The following is a 21751-nucleotide window of genomic DNA, read 5'->3' as shown; positions in this document are numbered from 1 at the left end:
ACACAGTATTTCACAGGGGCTCTACAATCCTGGCTGGACGGTGTCTGGGGGTTCCCTACCATGTGACAGGACCAGCTGTGGGATGGTGTCTGCATGTCCCCAGTCATGGGATGGGCTCTATGTCCTGGGCAGTCCCATACTGTGGTTCACTCGGGCTCTCATGCCCTCTTGCCCTCTCTCACATGGTCTCATCCTCCCTTGCTCATGCCCGTACTCCATTCCTTTGGCACTTTCCCAGGTCACTTATCCTGGTTGTGGCTGCTCTGCGTCAGGCCAGGTTTTGGCATCAGTGGGTCAGCCAAGCATTCCTGCTACCCTCGGCCCTGGCAGGGTGCTGGCACCCACCCTGGCTCTCCATCACCCTGGGTATCAGCATGGGTGTGCTGCAGCCCGTGGCTCTGCCCAGGCTCCCCTCAAGGAAACGTGCCGGGAGGTCATGGGGTGTTTAGGAAAACAGGCCTTGGCACTTGCTGGCCGTACCCAGAAAATAAAAACATCCGGGCAGGCAGCTGCGTAGTGAGTGCGAGAGGCCGGCACTCCATAAATCCCCTGGAGCAGGTACTTTGTAGTCGGCACAAGGAAATGAGCATATTATTCAGCTTGGCTTAAACCCCGAAATGTTTCCTGTCCTGTGAGTCAGAAATAACCCTGGGAGATCATTCCTAGGCCACGCAGAAGCCACACCAGGCAAAAAAGTGCCAGGTACTTGTTGGCCTGGGGACTTGCTGGGGAGGTCAAGGGTCCAGGCACCCTGTTTTGGAGGGGATTTTGCCATGGCACTGTCACACCACCAGTGCTGACCTCAGAATATAAAAGGCCTCCAAAATGCTGAGGATCCACCGGGGACTCCCAGACTGGTTTTGGGCACCTTGCTTCATTAGGATGCAGGGGCAGGGAGAACCGCAGGAAACCCTGAGGCTTTGTGTCCTGGGTGGATCCTGCAGATCTCTGGCCTCACTCTGGTATCAGAAAGACAGATCCCCCTGCACAGTGCTTTGGCTGTGTATTGGCACCCACAGGGCCACCCTGGGGTGCCTCCCTGCTTTAGGGACACCCTACAGGAAAAGCTGTGGATGGGTGATGGCTTCATGTTGGAAGCCTGCCTAGGGGGCTAGGGCCCCACATGCTCAGCCTGGGCATCCCAGAGAAGCTGGAGGGGAAAGTACCATAGCGGGTGTTCCTGGCTTGGCACAGACAGCACCCGCCTGAAGGGGTTCATGGGTGACACTTCCTGTCCTGGTGCCCCGTGAGAACACTCCTAGGGTCCCACCCTGGGTCTGGGGCACAGAGACGTGTGGGTTCTAGGGGCTCTCCACACAGACACACAGGGACAACCCTGAAGTGACATAGGTGCCACATTTATCCACATTTTTCCCTTTAAAATATTTGCCTTTGTTCTATTTTTTCCATTACTGGCACACAAAGTTCAAATCCAAACAAGGAGCCCTTCAGGTTCCCTGGACAGCAGGAGCACAGGAATCCCTTATGTGAAAAGGTCACCCTGCATACCTGCACCAGTCCCTGCATGCTTTGTGCCCACCTGGCCAAAGCTTCAGTGACCTTCTGAAGGTGTTACTCTCCCATTTGGGATGGGGTGGCAACTTGAGCACCTGCAATAGAGACCCCAGCAGAACCCTGACTCCCTGGAGTAGAAATGTGAGTCCTCGGTGGCACCTTCTCCATCCCTGCCCTCTTTCCACACAACCTCCAGCAGGAAGGGGCTGCTACCCATCCATGCTGGACCTCCCCATGACCCAGCACTGTTTGTGGCCTGGCACAGCAGCGTCTGCACGACTCCTTCACCTGGCCTTGGCAGTGACAACCGTGCTACGGGCACTCACTTGTGGTGCCTGCCACGCTCTTTACAGCCACCTCCTGAGGCTGGCAGGTTTCTGGCTTCACTCTCAGTGTGGAGGTGAAGGAGACTGGCAGGGCCCTGCAGCCCATGGCCTTGTGCTGCTGCACACTGGGAGGTGAAAAAACAACTGTCAGCTCAGGGGACCAGGGGCTTGGATATGCTTGCCAGGGGAACATGGAAAAGAAGATTGGAACCCAAGGAATGTGAGCCCCCCAGGGCAGACAAGCATGGCTGTGGCCTTGGTGCCCATCATGATCTGGTGCAGTCCTAGGACCAGCACTGGTGTCATGAACAAGTGTTTGAGGTCACTTAAAAAATCACCAGCAAGGGTATCAGCATAAAACAGATTTAATATTAAGCGGCAGCACGACAATGGGGTGTGTATGGGGTGTGGGGTGTATGGGGTGTGTGTGGGGTTCATTGGCAAGATTCACTCTACAACTTGGTAGACAGTTAAGGCACACTGAGGAGAAAAAAAGCAACAACAAACAAAATCCGGGCAATCAAAAGAGAAATGAACCGGAAACCATCTAGGGTTGTGTTTGTGCATGTGTGTGTGTGTGTGTGTGTGTGTGTGTGTGTGCGTGACAAAAGGACAGTGAGGGCAAGGATAAAAAGGAATATGGCCTAAAAGCTCAACAGCACTCACACTTAATACTACTTAACTTACAACTTAACCATTTAACAGAGGAATAACCCTTAACAGCATCCAACCTGTGTAATTTAAACTTAACAACTTAGGAAAAGAACAACAGCATTTAACTTAGCTTATAACTTATGACTTAACCTTACTTACAGACCTAACTTACTTAGACTGAGGTACTTAAGCATCTAAGAGAGTAGCATTTCCCCCAGATTTGCTATAGCATATGTGTAGGGACATGCACACAGACAGAAAGTCAGTGCAAGCAAAGTACCTGTGAAAAATTCCCCTCAGAGGTCAGTGAAATACTCACTCCAGATGGTTTTGCCATCTGCTCAAGGGGCAAAGGCTTGAGCCTTAAGGAGTGAGGGTATCAGCCCAGGATCCATTGTTGTTTGGCGATCCTCCAAGTACAGCAGACTTGAGTTTGCTGGCTCTGAGAGGCGCCACACAGAGGGGTTGCAACCCACCACGATCCAGGAGAGCTCCAAGAGTCTCATTTTGCACCACTGTTTATAGGGTTGCAAGAGAGTGGGCTTTAGTCATAACAATGTTTCATCCTGGCCACAGTTTGGGTCGCCACTTTCTTTGAGTATCTGAGAAGAGGGATGTTCTGCCCTTCAGGGAAGAAAAAACAGTTTCCAAGGCTGTTCATAAAAAACCCCAGGAGCTCTATAGACAGCAGCAGTTCATGGAAACAGGCAGTATTTCTGATGAGCTCAAGAAGAGCTGAGCTCAGGTGCTGTTTTTCAAGGTTGAGGCCTAACAAGCATTTCTCAGATCTCAGTGCAGCCTGGAAAAGCAGGGGGGATGCATCACCACAATGGGTCACCATGGATTCCCATGGACCACCACGGATGGCCATGGACCACTACAGACCACCAGGACCAGGGTGCTGGGCGCAGCTCAGTGCAAGGGAAGACTGTCATCCCAAGGTGTGGGATGCCAGTAGAATTCAATGTGACACCATGGGAGGGAAGGTGCAACGGAGTTAGAGAAACCCTAAGGTATCACACGTCTGTGTGTCATGGTGAGTGTATGGTGAGTGTGTGATCTGTGTGTGGTCTGTGTATGGTGAGTGTGTGATGTGTGCATGGTGTGTGCCTAACACCACGGTGTAATGGTGCTATACGTAACAACATGTGTATGGTGTGTGCAGTGTGTGTGGGGTGTGTGTATGGGGTGTGTATGGTGTATGGGGTGTGTATGGGGTGTGTATGGGGTGTGTATGGGGTGTGTATGGGATGTGTATGGTGTATGGGGTGTGTATGGTGTATGGGGTGTGTATGGGGTGTGTATGGGGTGTGTATGGGGTGTGTATGGGGTGTGTATGGAGTGTATATGAAGTGTGGAGTATATATGGTGTGTGTCTGGTATGTGTATGGGGTGTGTATGGTGTGTGCAGCATGTGTGGGGTGTGTGTACGGTGTGTGTATGGGGTGTATATGGTGTGTGTACGGTGTGTGCAGTGTCTATGGGGTGTGTGGGGGGTGTGTATGAGGTGTGGGGTGTATATGGCGTGTGTCTGGTATGTGTATGGGGTGTATATGGTGTGTGTCTGGCCCGCGTGCGGTGTCTGTGCGGTGTCTGTGAGGCGTGTGCGCTACCGGGGCGGTGACCGGGCCCCCTCTGCCGGCTCACCCGCGCACACACGGGGTGTCCCCGCACCCACATCCCCGTCACGGGCATCCCACGCACCCCATCCCTGCAGCAGCGAGTCCCCACCGGCTCCTCCTTCGCTCCCTCCGCCCCCTCTGCTTTTCTTCCCCATATCTCTGTCTTGTTTTACCACAGTCATTCCTCCGCTGGCTGCATCCCGCCTGCCGCAGGTCCCGCGGGAGCAGCACCACCTCCCGGAGAGGTGGAGGCGGAGGCTTTTCCCACACAGTCTGCTGCCAGCCTTTCTGTGTCCCATTTGCCCCCGACCTGGGCCACCGGAGGCTCAAGACAGGGGCCACAGGGCTGGGCTGGGGTCACCTGGATGATGCAGGGTCTGCCACCATCTGGGCCCCGTGAGCAGGGGTGATTCCGCAGGCACTACGGTCTCCAGTGGGACCATCACCACCCCACCATGCCCAGTCTCACACTCCACGGAGAAGCTCTTCCAGATCCTTCCAGCTTCTCATTTCTGGATGTAATCACTGTCGGTTGGATTTCACTGTCCTTCGGCTCAGCCACCGCTGCTAGCTCCGTGCCACACCGGACCGAGCTATTTATAGCCGGCAATCCAACCCCCTCGTCTCGGGTTTTGCCGGGCTGGGTGGGCCGAGCTCCGGGACCCCACAACGAGAGGCACGTGTCGCTCGTGGTGGGGACACCTGCAGTGTGAATGGTAGGGACAGTGAGAGGGACTGTGATTCCTGGCAGCCCCAGAGGTGGAAGGACCCATGCCGGGGCACCCTGCGATGCCATGCCCACGGTGCTGCTCTGCTCTCGTGGGTACCCCAAAATCCCAAAAGACGCCCTGTCCGCCTCTCAGCACAGCATCCCTCAGGCATCTGAAGTACACAGGACCTTGCAGGGGCCACCGTGCAGCCAGTGCGCTCCCCCTGTGCTCCCACCCGCAAGCATCCCACCCACACAGCTCTGAGCCGTGGGGCACGGGCTGGCACCACCCCCAACGCCCCCCTCCAGTCTCTATCGCCCCCCACCCCCGCCCGATGGGAGCAGGCAGCAGGCTGGGAATCCCAGGAATGCACCATAGGCATGCTGCCCTCGCCGAGCCCCCCTTGTCCCACCGAGGCGCCCTGCAAACAAACGCACGGCACCTCTGTGTCCCCCCGGGCTGGGGGGGTCCCTCCATGGCAGTCCATGACATCCCCCTAGGTCCTTCCCAAATCCCCGGGAGGACCAGCAGCCCCGCTCTGCCCGCGTTATCCCGGTCCCACGGCGTCATGGGGGCTTGTTCAAGGCTCATTGCCCCATAGCCAGACCTTGCACCCCGAGCGCTCCCCTGTTCTCCCCTCAAAGGCGTCCACCCTCCTACCCCACCGCCCCACAGGCCAATGTCCCATAGCACAAGGGCTGGACCCCAAAACCCGCAGTGGTGACGTGCCCGTTGCATCCAGCCCCTGCCGTCCCCTGCCCCGTCAGGTCTTGTGTCGGCCGGGTCCCTGTGGCACGGGTCCCAGCGTACCTTCCATTATTGGGGGGACACACTGAGTCCCAGGGACGTCTGGGTCCCCAGGGCATCCCAGTTCTCAGGGTCCAACTCCCCAGGTGCCTCCCTGGCTCCCAAATCCCCGAGGACCTCTCCAACCTCCTCCCCTTCCCCAAGGGGAGATACCCACGCCCAAGGCACTGGAAGTCCCCACGAAGGAGGCACACAGATCCCGGGCAACCCCTCCTCAGAGCCTGATTCCTTCTGTATCCCACAGCCTAAGACCTCCCAAAAATCCCTTGTGAGGACACCCACACCCAGGATATATCCCTTCCCCTTTCAGCGGGCTGTACCCCACAGCCGTGTATCCCTTCACATCCTCGCACCCCTCCCCACGGTACCCCTTTGCCCCATCACACACATCCCCTGCACCCCACTGACTTCCCCAAACCCTGGGGACCCCCAGCATGAGACATCTCCTCCCCAGTCCCTACTCAGTGGTGGACCCTAGAGCCTGGGTGCTCCCTCACTGCACCTCTCCGAACCCAGGTACTTTTTCAATCCCCCACCCACTGGGGACACTCCAAACCCTAATGCTCCCTCCCCGGTTCCCCTCACGGACGCCCTAGATCCCACGTACCCCCTCCTCAATCCCTGCCCACTGGGAGCCGCCGGCTCTGAGGACTTCCGTCCTTTAATCCTCCGATGGGGATCCCCGAGCCCGTCCCCAGCCCCTCCGTCCAGAAGCCGAGCAGCCCAGTCCCTGCCTCAAACCGGTGCCCTCTTCTCCAATTCCCCCTCACCGCACCTCAGCAGAATCCAAGTACACCTCCCTCGGTCCCCCACCCACTGGGGACACCCCGAACGCGGATGCTCCTCCCTACCTCCCCTCCTCGATCCCCGAAAACACAGGCACCCCCTCCTCAATTCCTGCTTACTAGGGGCCGCCGGACGTGGGGACCGCTCTCCCTAAGCCCCCGCTGGGTACCCCACAGCACTTCGCCAACCTGGAAGCCAGAGACGGCGAGCACCCCGCCACCCCCCCACCACCCCAACCAGCGCCCCCCTCCCCGCTAGCCCCACCCCCGGCCCCCCCTCTCCAGGGACACCGCCCCCCGCCCCGCCGCGGTGCCGCCCATCCCCGTGCCCGTCCGGCCGGGCGGGGACCGGCGGCGCCGCCCCCCCGGGGGAGGGCGGTCGGTGGCGGTCGGCGGGGCGGGGGCGCGGCGGGGGCGCCGGAGCGGCGGGCGGCGGCCGGGGCGGAGGAGCCAGCGCGGCCCATGGCTCCGCCGCTGCCGCTGCCGCTGCTGGCGCTGCTGCTGCTGCCGGTACCGACGGGCGCGGGGCGGCGGGCGGCGACCCCCGACGGGGCGCCCGCCAACTTGACGGTGGCGGTGGTGCTGCCGGAGCGCAACGTGAGCTACGCGTGGGCTTGGCCGCGCGTGGGTCCGGCGCTGAGCCTGGCGCTGGAAGCGCTGGAGCGGGGCGAGCCGCCCCTGCTGCCGCGGCCCTTCTCGGTGCGCGTCGAGTTCATGAGCTCGGAGCTGGAGGGCGCCTGCTCCGAGTACGTGGCACCGCTCAACGCCGTGGACCTGAAGCTCTACCACGACCCCGACGTGCTGTTCGGGCCGGGCTGCGTGTACCCCGCCGCGTCCGTGGGGCGCTTCGCCTCTCACTGGCGGCTGCCCCTCATCACCGGCGGGGCGGTGGCCGCGGGTTTCAGCCGCAAACGGGAGCACTACAGCACGACGGTGCGCACCGGGCCCTCGGCACCCAAACTGGGCGCCTTCGTCTCCCACCTCCACGCGCACTTCAACTGGAGCGCCCGCGCCGTGCTCCTCTACGTGGACCGCAAGACCGACGACCGACCCTACTACTTCACCGTCGAGGGTGTCTACCAGGAGCTGCAGGATGGCAACAACCTCACCGTCACCGTCCACATCTACTCCCCCGAGGAGGGCGGCCCCCACACCGCCGTCCACTTCATCAAAGCCAACGGGCGCGGTGCGTGGGGTGGCGCGGCGTGGGGTGTGGGGGGGGACACGATGACCACGGGTGGGATGGGGCTGAGCGCCCGGGGAGCGGGGCCGGCGGTGTGGGGGTGGGAGGTGGAAGGGAAAGCAGAGGGGGCTCCCCTCGGGAGATCTGCGTAGGGCTCCGAGGGGGGAGGCAATATCCTCCGTGGGGCACAGCGAGGGGCTGAGGGTGCGGTGGGGTCCGTGTGGGGGACGGGGGGAACCATTGGACCCATCTGGGACACAGTAGGGGGAAGGACGGGGTGCAGCAAGGGGTACTGTGCACAACTCGTAGGGTACAGCAAGGGGTTAAGGGAGTGGCAAGACCCATCTGGGGTACAGAGAGGGGATGGGGATGCAGTGGAACCTCTACAGGACACTGCAAAGGAGTGGGAACACAGTGGGACACATGTGGGGCACAAAAAGGGACCGGGGTGGCAGTGGGACCTGTTTGGGGCACATCAAGGTGTTAGGGAGCAATGGAGATCCACACAGGGCACAGCAAGTGTCAGAGAGGGCAGTGAGATACATATGGGGCACAGCAAGAGGATGGGGATACAGTGTGACCATGTGGGGCGCAGCAACAGTCCAAGGAGACGCTGGCACCTTTGCGGGGCACCATGAGGGTGATGGGACACTGGGACCTGTGAAGGGTTGAGAGCAAAATGGCGCCCATGTGAGGCATGGCAAGGGACCAAGGATCTGCTGGGACTCACGTGGGGTCCAGCCGGGGGTGGGCAGAGTGAGACCTGTGGTGGGGCATGGCAAAGGGCTAGAGGAAGAGTGGGACAGACCCCTGTGGAGCACAAGGAGGGGCTGGAGGCACAGTGGGACCCGCGTGGGGCACGAGGATGGGCTGAGGGCACAGTGGGACCCATGTGGGGCACAGGGACGGGTGGGCAAAATGGGTTCTGTGTGGGGTGCGGTGAGGCTTGAGCACATTTTGTCACAGTGGGGCTGAAAGAGCAGCGGGACCTGCACAGGAGGTGAGTTCACAGGCGACAAGACAGGACCTGATCCCCCTGGGCCAAACCCTGTGCCAGTGGAGGGGCCAGAATGCAGCAGGAGGAGGGGGCACATTGTCTCCCTCCCAGGCCCCCAGCCTGGTCAACCTTTGCCAGCAAGATCTGGGGCAGACCCCCACCTTCGTGGAACACATGCTATGAGGGGCACCCTGTGGGGCCACCCCACCTTCTGTCTTAGCAGGATCGGGGTGACCCAGGCACGTCCTTGGAAGCCAAAGGTGATGGAGTGGATGTAGCTCTCTGAAGGATGCCATCAGCTGTGGTTACGTGCCCAGAGAACCACGGTGCCAGCATACCTAGGTGGCTGTGCCATGGTCAGGCAGAGCCCCCCAGACTGGCACCCGGGCACCTGGGCTGTGCCTGTCCCTGCTGCACCCCTGGGATGGGGCTGTGATGGCCCCACCCTGCTGATGGAGGGATAAATCAATTTGGTGCCTTGCGAGTGCCCCAGGAGAGCAGCTATATTGGGAGCGGGAGGAAATGGAGGGGCTTACGGAGGCAGCTGGAGAGCAAGGGCAGCCTGATGCTTTCATTATTGATGAGCAGGGTGTATTGATCCCGGAGTCAGCCACTCCGCAGTGCTTCTTAATGGATTCTGAGATGCTGTGTCATTAGGAAGGACATCTAGCCGGGATAAGTGGAGCCAGATGGGCCAGCCGGACTCGTGTCCAAGGCTGGGCAGGACCAGGCTGCAGGGGGGAGGCGGGGCGTGGTGCTTTGGGGTGCTGGACTGGGTTCCCGTCAGGACTGAGGCCAGTGAAGCTGAGTCCGTGGAGTGAGCATTCCCTGGCTGCCCCTCTGGGGTGGAAGCTCCTGCATGTACCATCACCAGCCGTGGCGTTTGGAGCTTCTTATGGGATAGGGGCAAAGGACTCTGCAGGGAGAAAGGCTGAAATCAGTGATTCCCATCAGTGTTTCCCTCTTTGAGCTGTAAATCACCCCAACAGGAATCAGTCCCTCCTGGTGCGGGCAGGAGGTTGTGGTTGCTGGGGGAGAAGGCCAGGCATGGGCAGAGACCTGAGGGCTTTCTAAGCTGGGGTCGTAGTATCGCAGAGTCGTGGAACGGCTTGGGTTGGCAGGGACCTTAAATATCATTTAGTTCCATTCCCCCTGCCATGGGCAGAGATGTGGAGAGGGTCTGGGCCTCTCTGGCCACAGCTCAGAGATGGCACCAGGGTGTGGGGCTGAGTGGAGCTGCGTGCTTGGCCCCACAGGTATGGGTGCTCAGGCCAGCAAAGCTGGTGTTAGGTCCTTTCCTAACCCAAGTGTGTGGGGCAGGGAGTGGGGACCTGCAAGGCTGTCCCAGGGGCTGGGACCCCTGCATGGCATGGCGTGGAGAGGGAAGCAGGATCTTCAGCTGCATCCATGTCCGTGCCCTGCAATAACATCACGTATCATCCCTCTTGGCGTCACCTTCGTTCTCCCAAGTCACAGGCAGGAGTTTGATAAACATTTCCTGGAGAAAGCTGCTTCCCTGCCCCCTGTGCATCCCTAACACTGCTGGTTCTTGACATTCACAGGTCTAATGAATGGGCACGAGGGGGGGTGGGATAGCCCCTCTCACCGAAGCCTGGGCGACGTGCAGGGGCCCACGTCTCTCCTGCCATTTGCAAAAGCACTGATATAATTAGAGCTGTGGTTGAGGGAATTACCAGAGCATCTGCCTGCAAAAAGCTCAGGTCCCCTGCCTGGGGAGGTGGCTGGGTGGTGCTGCTGGAGGGGAGTGCATTTAGTCCTCATCCCCACACTCCCCCTGGGCATGGGACAGCACTTGGCCAGTGCGATGGTCTCTGCGCTGCAGTGCCCTGTGCTGGTGAGGCTGCTCAAAACTGGGATTTGCCACCTGAACCCAGGATTTGCCCTCACTTTAGGGTTGTCTTCCATCATACAGGGGTCAAGCAGTGTTCTGCCACCTCATCTGCATGCTCCTGCCCCTTCGCTGGGGCCTGGCACTCTGCCACCTACACCAGAGATGCCCCCTAAATAAATGTCAGGGCGCTGGATGCACTCCAGCCTTGCAGAACTTCATTCCCCTTGTCCTGGGTGATGCTGAGGCTGCATTTGGCCATTTGCTGGCCCCTGGGGGGTGCGTGAGCCCCCTAAGGCACTGCTGGCCATGCAGGAGGATGCCAGCTGGAGGCAGCTGCCTGCCTCAGGGAGACCCCCAAGCACTGACCCTTGCTTCTGCACAGCTCATGCGACCTGTCCCCGGGGAGCCGTCTGGGCGCCATCCATCCCCTTGCTTGGTGGCCTTTGACCAGGCAGGCTTTCGCTGCCGCCGCAGGGGCTGGCTGCCTGCAGTGTCCCACCATCTGCCACCAGCTGTTGTGGCTCCCCAGCCCCTGTGGCTCCCTTTTCTTGGCGCCTGCAGTGGGATGGGGAGGGTCCCATCTATGTCCTTGGGGGGGACCCTTAGGCTCTGCATGCTGGGGAGGTGCTGACCTGCCCATCCTGGGTGAGAAATTTGGGGACAGTACATTTCTTGGGGCAGGACTAGCAAAATGGGGAAACCATGAGTGTTTATTTGAAGTATTGCAGCATTCAGAGGGAACCATTTCAAACCCTGGAACAGGCTTTTGCTCACACACAGCCCACGGTGCTGCGATTTCCCTCTCCCCCGTGCCCAGGAGCAGCTCCCCACATTGCTGTGGATTCCCTGTGCCCAAGGTGGCTGTGCTGGGTCTCTTCTCCCACGAGGGCTTCCTCACTGCCCCCATGGGTGACCCTTCCAGCCCTGCTGCCCACATGGCGGGGTGCCTGTGTCGCTGGGTGCCTTCCAGCAGCAGAGACCCCTTCCCAGAGTGCGAGGCTTCCTTGCTGTCCCCCCCCCCACACTCCCCGGGTCCAGCCGGGGCGCTGGGCCCCATGCAGAAGAGCTGTGTGCCGGGGCCAGCGCCCAAGCGTGACATTCCTCCAGCACCCGCTGCCGCCGCCTCCTCCGTTGCTCAATCCCGGGTTCCCAGCCAGACTGGCTGGAGCGGGGGCCCTGGTTTTCCGGGGGGAGGGAGGAGGCAGTGTCAGGATCCTCAGCAAGGGCACGGAGGGCCCCTGCTCGGGGGGGTTCGGACACTCTATGGGGCCCGTCCCCACAGCCTGTGATGCCCTGTGCGAGCGGCGTGCCGGCCCCACGCAGCGCTCGGGTGGAAATCCCATGAGGGCTGACCGAACCCCCAGAGGAGAGTGGGGGCAGGCGGGACAGCCCGACGGGGCCCGGGCACCCCCTTGCCGTGTGGGTCACACCGGCGAGATGCTCTGTTTCCAATTAGGGCCAGTGGCCGCCGAAGGTGCTGGAATCTGGGAACCTGCGCATTCCTGCCGCACGGACAGCCGGCCACGAACCCAAACATGGGTTTGTCCCATTCCACAGCTCGGGTTCCCCAGGGACCTCCGGTGCACGGCTCCAGTGCGTCTCCCAGCCCCCCGATTCCGTGGCTGGGGCTGGCATGGAGCAGCCGGGAAGCTGATGCAGGGGGGAGAGATCCCCTGGCTGGTTTTTGCTGGATCAGGGTGTGTGGGGTCGGTGCCTGCAGCATCCACCTCATGATTTGGAGCAAGTTTTTCCCTGTTCTCCTCTCCCCCTTCAGCCCGAGGTGATTGATGGGGCAAGAGTGGGTCTGTGCCAGCAAGGGCTGTGGGTCTGGCCATGGGGCGCAGGGAGGCGTGAGCCAAGCACTGCCGCATCTGCCCGCTCCATCCCCCCGCAGCCACCGAGTGCTCCCGGGGCTGCTCTGCCCCATCTGCCCCGTTGCTGGCTGTGTGCCCGGGGCGCAGGGGGGTGTCCCTGCCTCCCTGAAGCCCCTGCCTCTCTCTGGCAGTGGTGTATCTCTGCGGGCCACCGGAGATGCTGCGGCAGATCATGCAGTTGGCGCAGCAGGAGAACCTCACCAATGGTGACTATGTCTTCTTCTACCTGGATGTCTTCGGGGAGAGCCTGCGGGGGGACTCTGCCCGTGACGCCTTCAAGCCCTGGCAGGAGAGCCCGGGCCAGGATTCAGGGCTGCGTGAGGCTTTCCAGGTGAGCTGGGCCCACCTGCCTGGGGACAGAAACCTCACCAGCCTGGCCCCACTGTGTGAACCAGAGTGCTGTGCTCGGTTGCAGATGGTGCTGGTGATCACCTACTATGAGCCCCAAAACCCTGAGTACCAGCATTTCCAAACCCAACTCATCCTGCGAGCTAAGCAGAAGTTTGGGGTGCAGCTCAACTACTCCCTGGTGAGTGAGTCTCCCTGCATGCTGGGGTGGTGGGGCCCCTTCTCATGGGTCTGAGGCACGTCACCAGGATGCAGAGGGTGGGACACAGCCACAGATAGTGCCAGAGGGGTCATCCCTGGTGGGAACAGCCACAGGCACTGCCATCCCTGCAGGGTGCATGTTGTCCCCAGTGTGGTTATGGGGCCGTGGGTGGGTGCGTGGTCCTGCTGTGAAGGTTCTGGGGTGCTCCTGTGTGCGTGGCCGTGGGTGTGCTCAGATTCCCCCTGGCAGATGAACCTGGTGGCGGGGTGTTTCTATGATGGGATGCTGCTGTACGCCATGGTGCTGAATGAGACTCTGAGCGAGGGCGGCTCCAAGAAAAACGCCACCCACATCATCGAGAAGATGCGGGACCGCAAGTTCCAGGGTAACACTGGGATGGGGGCAGCTGGGCTGTGGGTGCCGTGGGGGCGGTGGAACTCAGTCCCTGTCCCACCTGGGTCTTAATTCTCCCACAGGTGTGACAGGGCTTGTGAGCATGGACAGCAACAATGACCGAGACACTGACTTCAACCTATGGGCCATGAGCGACCCCAAGACCGGGCAGTATGAGGTGGGGGCCAGCACCAGGTTCCCTCTGGCTGGGGCTGGGGGATGGGATGGTGGGGTCTGGGGGTGGCCTTATCTCTCTTTTCCTTAGGTGGTGGGACACTACTCGGGTGTGGAGAAGCAAATCCACTGGCTGGGACGACCCATCCCCTGGGTGAAGGGGGCTCCCCCCTTGGACAACCCTCCCTGTGTCTTTGATGTGGATGACCCCTCCTGTGAAAAAAGTGGGTGCCCTGGGTCCCTACATCACTTGGACCCAAGAACCCTTCCCTATGGGTGCATGTCAGCCTGGCCATCAGAGCCAGTTGGACCACCCTGACATCCTCTCCTGTCTGCAGCTCCCCTCTCCATGCTGGCCATCGTGGCTTTGGGCACTGGCCTCACCTTTGTCATGTTTGGCATCTCCAGCTTCCTCATCTTCAGGTCAGTCAGGACTGGGGAAACCTCTGTCTGGTGGGGGGACAGGCAGGGCAGGGCAGATGGGGGCCTGACCCCTCTGTGTCCCCCAGGAAGCTGATGCTGGAGAAGGAGCTTGCCAGCATGCTCTGGAGGATCCGCTGGGATGAGCTGCAGTTTGGAAGTCCTGAGCGGTACCACAAGGCAGCGGGCAGCCGGCTCACCTTGTCCCTGGTGAGAGGAGCCATCCCTGGGGCACCACCCTGCCCCTGTGCTGCCTTCCCTCCCTGCTTGACACCCACATGATTACCTCCCTGATGACAGCCCTCTGTTTCCTACAGAGACACAGCCCCCTGCATCTCTCCTTAGCACAGCTCTTGATCCTTACAGAGTTCTCCATCCCCAGTGGAGACACACTCCATTAATCCCTGGCATGACTTTCCATCCCCTGCAGAGCCACTATAGATCCATCCTCTACACGGCCCCCAATCCCCGACGCAGCACCATACTTCATCAAGCCCCTGTGTTGCCCTCCATTACCTACACAGACATACCTTATCCATGTCCTACACTCTGTGCAGTGCACCATGCCCCATCCCAGAGTCTTTGCATTTCCTACAGAGCATACAGAGCTTGTGCTGACCCTTTAGAGCCCATCCTGCACCACCCCCTGCACATCCTTGGATGTCCCTGCCCTGCTACATTGCTGCAGGCCACCCCTCCACCTGAGGGTTCCTGTTTCTATTCCCCTCCTTCCCACAGCGTGGCTCCAGCTATGGCTCCCTGATGACCACCCATGGCAAGTACCAGATCTTCGCCAACACCGGCCACTTCAAGGTCAGTGCAGCAGGCAGGGAACTGAGCCCTCCCCCTGAAATGCCCCAACTCTGTTGTGCTCCCCCTTGGCTGCACCCCCATCCTGCAGGATATTAGCACTTTCCTCCCCTTTGCAAATTCACCCAGTGGGCATTGACCTTTTCCCCTTCCCAAACACCCCAGGGCAACGTTGTGGCCATTAAGCACATCAACAAGAAGCGCATCGAGTTGACACGGCAGGTGCTCTTCGAGCTAAAACATGTAGGTTTGGGGTCTGGGCTGGGGTGGGCAGCCTGCTTGGGGGTGCAGGAACTGGTCTTGGGAGTGTGGGAGGGTAGTAGGAGCAGTAGTTCATCCCCTTTGACCTCAAGACTGTCTTGGGTCCGCTTGCACCTGCAGATGCGGGACATCCAGTTCAACCACTTGACCCGCTTCATTGGGGCGTGCATCGACCCCCCCAACATCTGCATCATCACTGAGTACTGCCCACGGGGCAGCTTGCAGGTAGCAGGGCTTGGGGGACACTGCGGGTGATGCTTAGACATTCCTGGTGACCCAGCTGGGCTGGGCGTTGTGGACAGGGCTGTGGATGCTGGTGGCCACCTGAGCCCTCCCTACAAGGCTCACAGCTGAGCTGTCCAAGCGGGCGTCAGAGGCCAGTGGAGGGGTGGGGTGGGTGCTGCCGACCCCCACAGCTGGGCACTTGGTGAGGCTGCTGTCACCGTGCCCTGGGTGCTTGGTGGGGTCCACTCAATGTGCTACCCCAGGATGTCCTGGAGAACGAGAGCATCAACCTGGACTGGATGTTTCGCTACTCCCTCATCAATGACATTGTCAAGGTACTCAGCTGAGGGGTGCAAGGGGCTGGGGGAGGTGCCTGAGAGATACGAGCTTCACTGTGTCCATCTGTCCCAGGGAATGGCCTTCCTGCACAACAGCATCATTGGTCATCACGGCAGCCTCAAGTCATCCAACTGCGTGGTGGACAGTCGCTTCGTGCTGAAGATCACCGACTACGGCCTGGCCAGCTTCCGCTCGCCCAGCGACAACGAGGACACGCATGCACTGTATGCCAGTGAGTGCCTGCCTGTGGGGACCAGGGGGATGGGGTGGCCTTGTCTCACTTCTCCATTGCTTTGTCCCACCAGAGAAGCTATGGACAGCCCCAGAGCTGCTGCAGAAGGGGCACCTGCCCACCCCAGGCATGCAGAAAGCTGATGTCTACAGCTTCGGCATCATCGTGCAGGAGGTCGCTCTGCGCAATGGCCCCTTCTACATCGAGGGCATGGACTTGAGCCCCAAAGGTGAGGGTGGGGGGACGTGTGTGGAGGTCCTGCCCCACCATGGAGATCTGGTGCTCAGTGTTGGCCACACCTTGGCAGAGATCGTGCAGAAGGTGCGTAACAGCCAGAAGCCTTTCTTCCGCCCGTCCATTGACATTGGGGTGCACACTGAGGAGCTGGCAGTGCTGATGGAACGCTGCTGGGCGCAGGAGCCGGCCGAGCGCCCTGACTTCAGTCAGATCAAGATCTTCATCCGCAGATTCAACAAGTGGGTGGTTGGTGTGCAGTGACAGTGGCCATGGGTGGGAGTGGGGACAGCCATGGTGGTGGTGGTTGGGGGGCACCTCTTCCCGCAGTGCCAGCTGACTGCACCCCGGCAGGGAGGGAAGCACCAGCATCCTGGACAACCTGCTGTCACGCATGGAGCAGTATGCCAACAACCTGGAGAAACTGGTGGAAGAGAGGACACAGGCCTACCTGGAGGAAAAGCGCAAGGCAGAGAACCTCCTCTACCAGATTCTGCCCCAGTGAGAGGGGGAGGGGGGGCGGGTGTGGGTGTGAGGGTTGGCATGGGTTCAGCATGCACCCACTGCCGTGCAAGCATGGGGTCCTTTCCCATGCTGGTGTGGGGCAAGGGTTGCAGGGGGAACAGGGGGTTTGGTGGTGATGGCTCACTGCCATCCTTGCCAGCTCTGTGGCAGAGCAGCTGAAGCGTGGAGAGACAGTGCGGGCTGAGGCTTTCGACAGTGTCACCATCTACTTCAGTGACATAGTGGGCTTCACTGCCCTCTCAGCAGAGAGCACTCCCATGCAGGTGAGAGCAGGGCGTGGGGAGCAGCGCCTCTGTGGTGGGGGTCTCACACCCTGCCCCCCTGGAGTTGGGGGAACATACCCACTCCCAGCCGCCCACACACCCTTGTTCCATCCAGGTTGTGATGCTGCTGAACGATCTCTACACTTGCTTTGATGCCATCATTGACAATTTTGATGTCTACAAGGTGAGTGGGGCGGTGAGCAAGCACAGCCCCCCAAAGTGAGGCAGGCAGCAAGGAGCCCAGGTTGGACCTGCTCCCCTGCCCCCACAGGTGGAGACCATTGGGGATGCCTACATGGTGGTCTCGGGGCTGCCGGTGCGCAACGGGAAGCTGCATGCCCGTGAGATTGTCCGCATGGCCCTGGCCTTGCTTGAGGCTGTCAAAACCTTCAAGATCCGTCACCGTCCCAACGACCAGCTCCACCTGCGCATCGGCATACACACCGGTGAGCCCCCATGCCGCCCAGCTGGAAGGTGCTCGCCCGCCCACCCACCCGTCCTGCAGCATCCCTGAGCACGTCTGTGCCTACAGGTCCTGTGTGCGCCGGAGTGGTGGGTCTGAAGATGCCACGGTACTGCCTCTTCGGGGACACAGTGAACACCGCGTCCCGCATGGAATCCAATGGCCAGGGTAAGCCATGGGGCTGGCAGCTGGGGTCCAGAGCCACAGGGTGTGTCCTGCTCCCATGGCATCCAGCCGTGTCTCTCTTGCCCCTCTGTGCTCCCCAGCCCTGAAGATCCACGTCTCATCTGCTACCAAAGAAGTCCTGGATGAGTTTGGCTGCTTTGAGCTGGAGCTGCGTGGGGATGTAGAGATGAAGGTGAGGGCACAGGGACGCCAGTGGGGTACCAGCCCTTCCTACCACAGGGGAATGTGATGGGGAGGTGGGTTGGGGCTGGAACCCCTTGTTGCCCTCAATGCAGGGGATGACACCCAAGAAGCAGTTCCAGGGGCAGGCAGGGTCTAAACTGCTCACCTCTGCCTCCAGGGCAAGGGAAAGATGCGGACATACTGGCTGCTGGGCGAGAGGAAAGACCCTTAAGTCATCTGAGCCCAGTGGCTGTGGCAGAGCCCCCAGCTCAATGAAGCCACCAGTGTTTTCCGGTGCCCTAGGATGCACCGGCACCCCCCTCCCATCACTGCATCCACCACCGCCTCTGCAGCCCCCCTGCTTCAGCAGGGCCTGGGCAAGGTGGGGCAGCGGCCACAGCACCGTCTGCCCTCCTCCATCAGCACCAGCAAAGCCCACCTTTCCCACAGCCTCTGCTGGAGTGGGGTAACCAGCCCTGATCCAGCCTGAGGGACCTTGTATCCCCCCCACCCTCTGAGGTCTGCCACCCCTGCCCTCTCCCCTGTGGCTCAGCTGGCTCTGAGCTTCTCCGGGGCCTGGCTGCCCCACAGGGCACTTTGCCGTCTCTTTTCAGTACCTGGCCCCCAGCAGAAGTTGTGTCCATGTCAACCCCTCCCTGGGGTGGGGGGAAATGGGGATTCCTGCCAAGACTGACTCCTTGGCCAGGTCAGGCTTCAATGCCGCAGCTCCCCCCCTCCCCAGTCTCCCCCTCCCCTGTATATAACCCCACCAGGTCATGTAAATACCCACCCCTCCTCCAGGTGTAAATATAGGACTCGCTGCAACTATTTTGTTGAAATACAAACTTCCCCAGATCCGTCTGTCCCATGACCTCTACTTTGCTCTGCCCCAGCATGCCAAGTGGGGAGGGAGGCCGGGGGGGGACCGCAGTATGGAACTCAGCCTGGGCTGGGGACAGCTGCCTGAAACATCCGAAGAGATCGTATCGCGGGGGTCTGTCTGCGGCACAGGGCCGCGGTGTGGGCACAGGGAGCCAGTGCCGGGCGGTCGCAGCAGCGGCTGTTGAGGGCTTGGGCGGTGCTGGGAAGGCAGGGCTGCCGTGGCGGGGTTTGCTTTGGCGTGAGGGCTGCAGTGCGTTCCTCTGAGCTCATGCTCTGGCCGCCCCGCTGCCGCCTCTTACTGGAACACACCTGTGCCTGGGGACTGGAACAGCGGCTGCTGTCACCCGCTGCGTGCGCCGGGAGGGGACGTGTCCCAGGGGATGGGGATGTGCCAGGGGCTTTCCCTCCATGCCCAAGGAGGAAGTCTTGGGGCCGTCGCATGTTTTGGGTCAACAGGAAATTGCAGCGGGGATGAAGGGTTTCCCATTTTGCTTCATGGTCCCATGGGATTTGAGATCCCAGGGACAGAGCGCTCCCTCTCCAAACATCCAGCTTGAGGATGGCCGTGGGGTGGGCAAGGATGCTGGGACCACCTGTGTCCCCTTGTTTTTTATTGCTTGTGGGGCTGGAGCTGGCTGCTCGGGGGGTCGTAGGGGTCAGAGAGGTTGAAAGGCTCAGGATGCCCTAGGTACATGGTAATGGGAGTGGAGAAGGCTGCATTCTTCTTGAAGGGAATGTTTCTGCCGAAGAGGCTGGTGACACCCTGGAGAGGAGAGAATTGGAGAGGTCTCTGTCAGCAGCTGAGACCCCCAGGGTGCTGGCAGGGCAGGGTGATGAGGGGCTTACCGGCCGTCCACGGGCTTGCTCCAGCCAGAAGCTGGTTGGATGCTCTGTTAAGTAGTTGTGAGGCTGCAGTGGAAGCAAAATGTGGGCGGGGGGGATGGCATGCTCAGCAGGACACGGGAGCCTCGTGGCCTCCCTGGAGGCTGCTTCAAGCTGAGGGGGGGGGATGTCTACTGCCTGTACCTGGGTGATGGGCTGGGGTGTGGGCTGGAAGCCCATGGCACGGAAGTCCTGGTGCGTGGTGGAGACAGATTCCATGCACCTCGGGCGGGGATGGATCTCCTCCTCCGTCTCCTTACTGCAGTCAGAGCAGACCCCACACCCCTCAGCTCTGGGATCCTTGCCCCCCCAGGTCCCCTTCTCTGGGGTGGTCATCACGTAGGGATGCAGGCTTGCCTGTATTTCTCATAGAGCATGGATGCCAGTGTGGCCTTCCGCTGCCCTGCAGAGGGGAAGGTGCCATCAGCCTCACAGCGAAGGTTCCCCTGCTGCCTTTTCGGGGTGCACGTGGCTTGGGGAAGTTCAGCCTCACCTTGCCCCAGCAGCAGGACCCTGGTAGGTGGGCAGTACTTCGGGGCAGAGCTGTCAGTGAGTGAGGAGAGGAACTGGTGGATTGGTAGTCCATGGTAGCCACGCTGGAAGTCCTCACAGCCCAAATCCTTCCAAGAGTCCAGGGGTTCCACAAGTGTCTGGGGATAGACAGTGGGGGCTGTGGAAGGGGGCAGGAGCCAAGCTGCACTGCCCCATGCCTGCTCCTGGCTTTTAGGCTTTTGATAGCCCCAGAGGCATAACCTGCAAAGAGGGGTTATGGTCTTTCTGGCCAGAAACCTGGCAAAGCTGGAGCAGGGACACGGCTTGGGCAGGGCTGACCTATCCTGCCTGGTGGAGGTCAGCCAGCCTTGTATGGCTGTCCCAAGCATCTGGGTGCCCAGACTGCCCCTGGACAAGCGCTCTTACAGCACTTGAACAACCCAATGAGTCGCCAGGCTGTGGCACAGCTTGGCCCATCAGGTGCCCCCCAGCATGGCTTGCCCAAGCAGGCATCCCCACACCACTGTGATGGGCCACGATACACAGCTCCTGCTCCCCAGCAGCGAGATCCCAGCTCCCTTCCTGCCTTACTGTTACTCCCCACATGCCTGCCTGTGCCTTTTGTGCTATTGAGTTTCATCCCTTATCTACCCTGCTGGGCTGAAGGTCATCCGGGTAGCTATTTAAAGAGAGGGGTCCGCCTAGGAGCAGGGAGCTTCACAAGATCAGCACGTGGGACACGATGAGGCCAGCTTTGAGGGGCATTCTCCCTTATGGAGTTACCTCCTTCTGCCAGTCGCGGCTCACACAGCTCCGCTGGGGCACCGACTGGCTGGGCTTCTCTGCAGGCGTGGGTGGGGTGGGGGGCAGCCCCGGCACTGCGGTGGTGGACTCCTTCTCGGGGCGAGCCCCCCACTTTCCAAGCCAGGGAGGCAGCTTTATCCCAGAGGGATCCTTCCCAGTCGCTGGGGATGGCACCGTGCTGGGCAGAACTGGTAGGGCCTCAGTAGGCAGCTCATCGGTGTCTGATACATCCTGGGGCAGCTCAGCTGTGCCTGACATCTCCTGGAGCCTCTTGGCGGTGGTGGTCAGCGTCTCACTGTGGCACGGGAGCCTCTCCACGGGCACCTCGGGCACAGGCTGATAACCTCGGACCCTGCACGGTGGCCTGTCCCCATGCCATCTGTGAGCCACATGGCTTGTCGGAGTCCCCCTGCAGGTGGGAACAGACCCTGAAGAAAGGCAGCGGGGCGCATCCCCCAATTCCAACCACATCCTCAGCCCCCACCAGCACGGGCAGGGTCTTGACCCCGGGTCCTCTGCAGTGTCACCCCCACACCGGGGCAACGGACAAGGGATTCCTCTCCGTCTGGGGGACAGAAGCAGTGCCTGCTGCTGGGTCTGTCATCTGAAGGGGTCTCCCCCTCCTTAACTCCCTTTTGTCCCCTCGACCTCCAGAAGCAACACTATTCCCACCCTCATACCTGGGCTCTGCCCACTCCCTGCTCCGACCTCCCCACAGGCCGGACCCACCATCTTCTCATCCCCCCGGCCCCTAAGGCTCCCCAGGCCCTGCCCCGACTCTCCCCACCCGGGGTTACCCCACGGGGTCTCGCTGCCCGCGGCCTGAGCCGCACCCCACGGTGCAGCCGCCTCCGCGCTCCATGGCGCATGCGCGCGGCGGGACGCGCCTCTCTCCGTGGAGACGGCGCACGGCGGCCGCGCGCCTGTGGGTGGAGCCGCGCGCGCGCGCGCCTCCCATTGGCGGAGAGCTACGGAGGGGGCGTGGCCGTTGGCCGCAGCGGGCGTGGCAAGAGGCCGTGAGGCGGGCAATGGGCGTGGTCCCGGCGGAGTGGGCGGGGCGGGGGCGCGGTCGGCGTGAGGGGCTGCGCTGAGGGGGGACGGGGCTGTGTAGGGGACGGGGCACGGGGGT

The 21751-nt window shown here is 61.0% G+C and overlaps 2 protein-coding genes across 2 annotated transcripts; one reads left to right on the top strand and one right to left on the bottom strand.

Annotated features, from left to right (window-relative positions):
- The first annotated feature begins 6849 nt into the window (after nt 1–6849).
- On the top strand, nt 6850–18621 carry NPR2 (natriuretic peptide receptor 2). The gene is made up of 22 exons (XM_069001553.1): nt 6850–7605; nt 12457–12656; nt 12741–12854; nt 13125–13260; nt 13352–13446; nt 13534–13666; nt 13781–13865; nt 13952–14072; nt 14601–14675; nt 14838–14915; nt 15054–15158; nt 15422–15493; nt 15570–15729; nt 15803–15958; nt 16037–16205; nt 16318–16464; nt 16628–16751; nt 16867–16935; nt 17023–17197; nt 17284–17382; nt 17481–17572; nt 17741–18621. The coding sequence occupies exons 1-22, from the start codon at nt 6882–6884 to the stop codon at nt 17792–17794; spliced, it is 3183 nt and encodes a 1060-aa protein (XP_068857654.1). The 5' UTR covers nt 6850–6881; the 3' UTR covers nt 17795–18621.
- A 134-nt stretch (nt 18622–18755) lies between these two features.
- Nucleotides 18756–21503, bottom strand: SPAG8 (sperm associated antigen 8). The gene is made up of 7 exons (XM_069001645.1): nt 21420–21503; nt 20602–21031; nt 19820–19976; nt 19684–19729; nt 19471–19585; nt 19291–19353; nt 18756–19207 (listed from the first exon to the last, which is right to left on the bottom strand). The coding sequence occupies exons 1-7, from the start codon at nt 21482–21484 to the stop codon at nt 19055–19057; spliced, it is 1029 nt and encodes a 342-aa protein (XP_068857746.1). The 5' UTR covers nt 21485–21503; the 3' UTR covers nt 18756–19054.
- Between the last annotated feature and the right edge of the window lie 248 nt (nt 21504–21751).

This window comes from Aphelocoma coerulescens (assembly GCF_041296385.1).
Source record: "Aphelocoma coerulescens isolate FSJ_1873_10779 chromosome Z unlocalized genomic scaffold, UR_Acoe_1.0 ChrZ, whole genome shotgun sequence".
Taxonomy (NCBI): Eukaryota; Metazoa; Chordata; class Aves; order Passeriformes; family Corvidae; genus Aphelocoma; species Aphelocoma coerulescens.
This window is presented reverse-complemented; position numbering and strand designations above follow the sequence as displayed.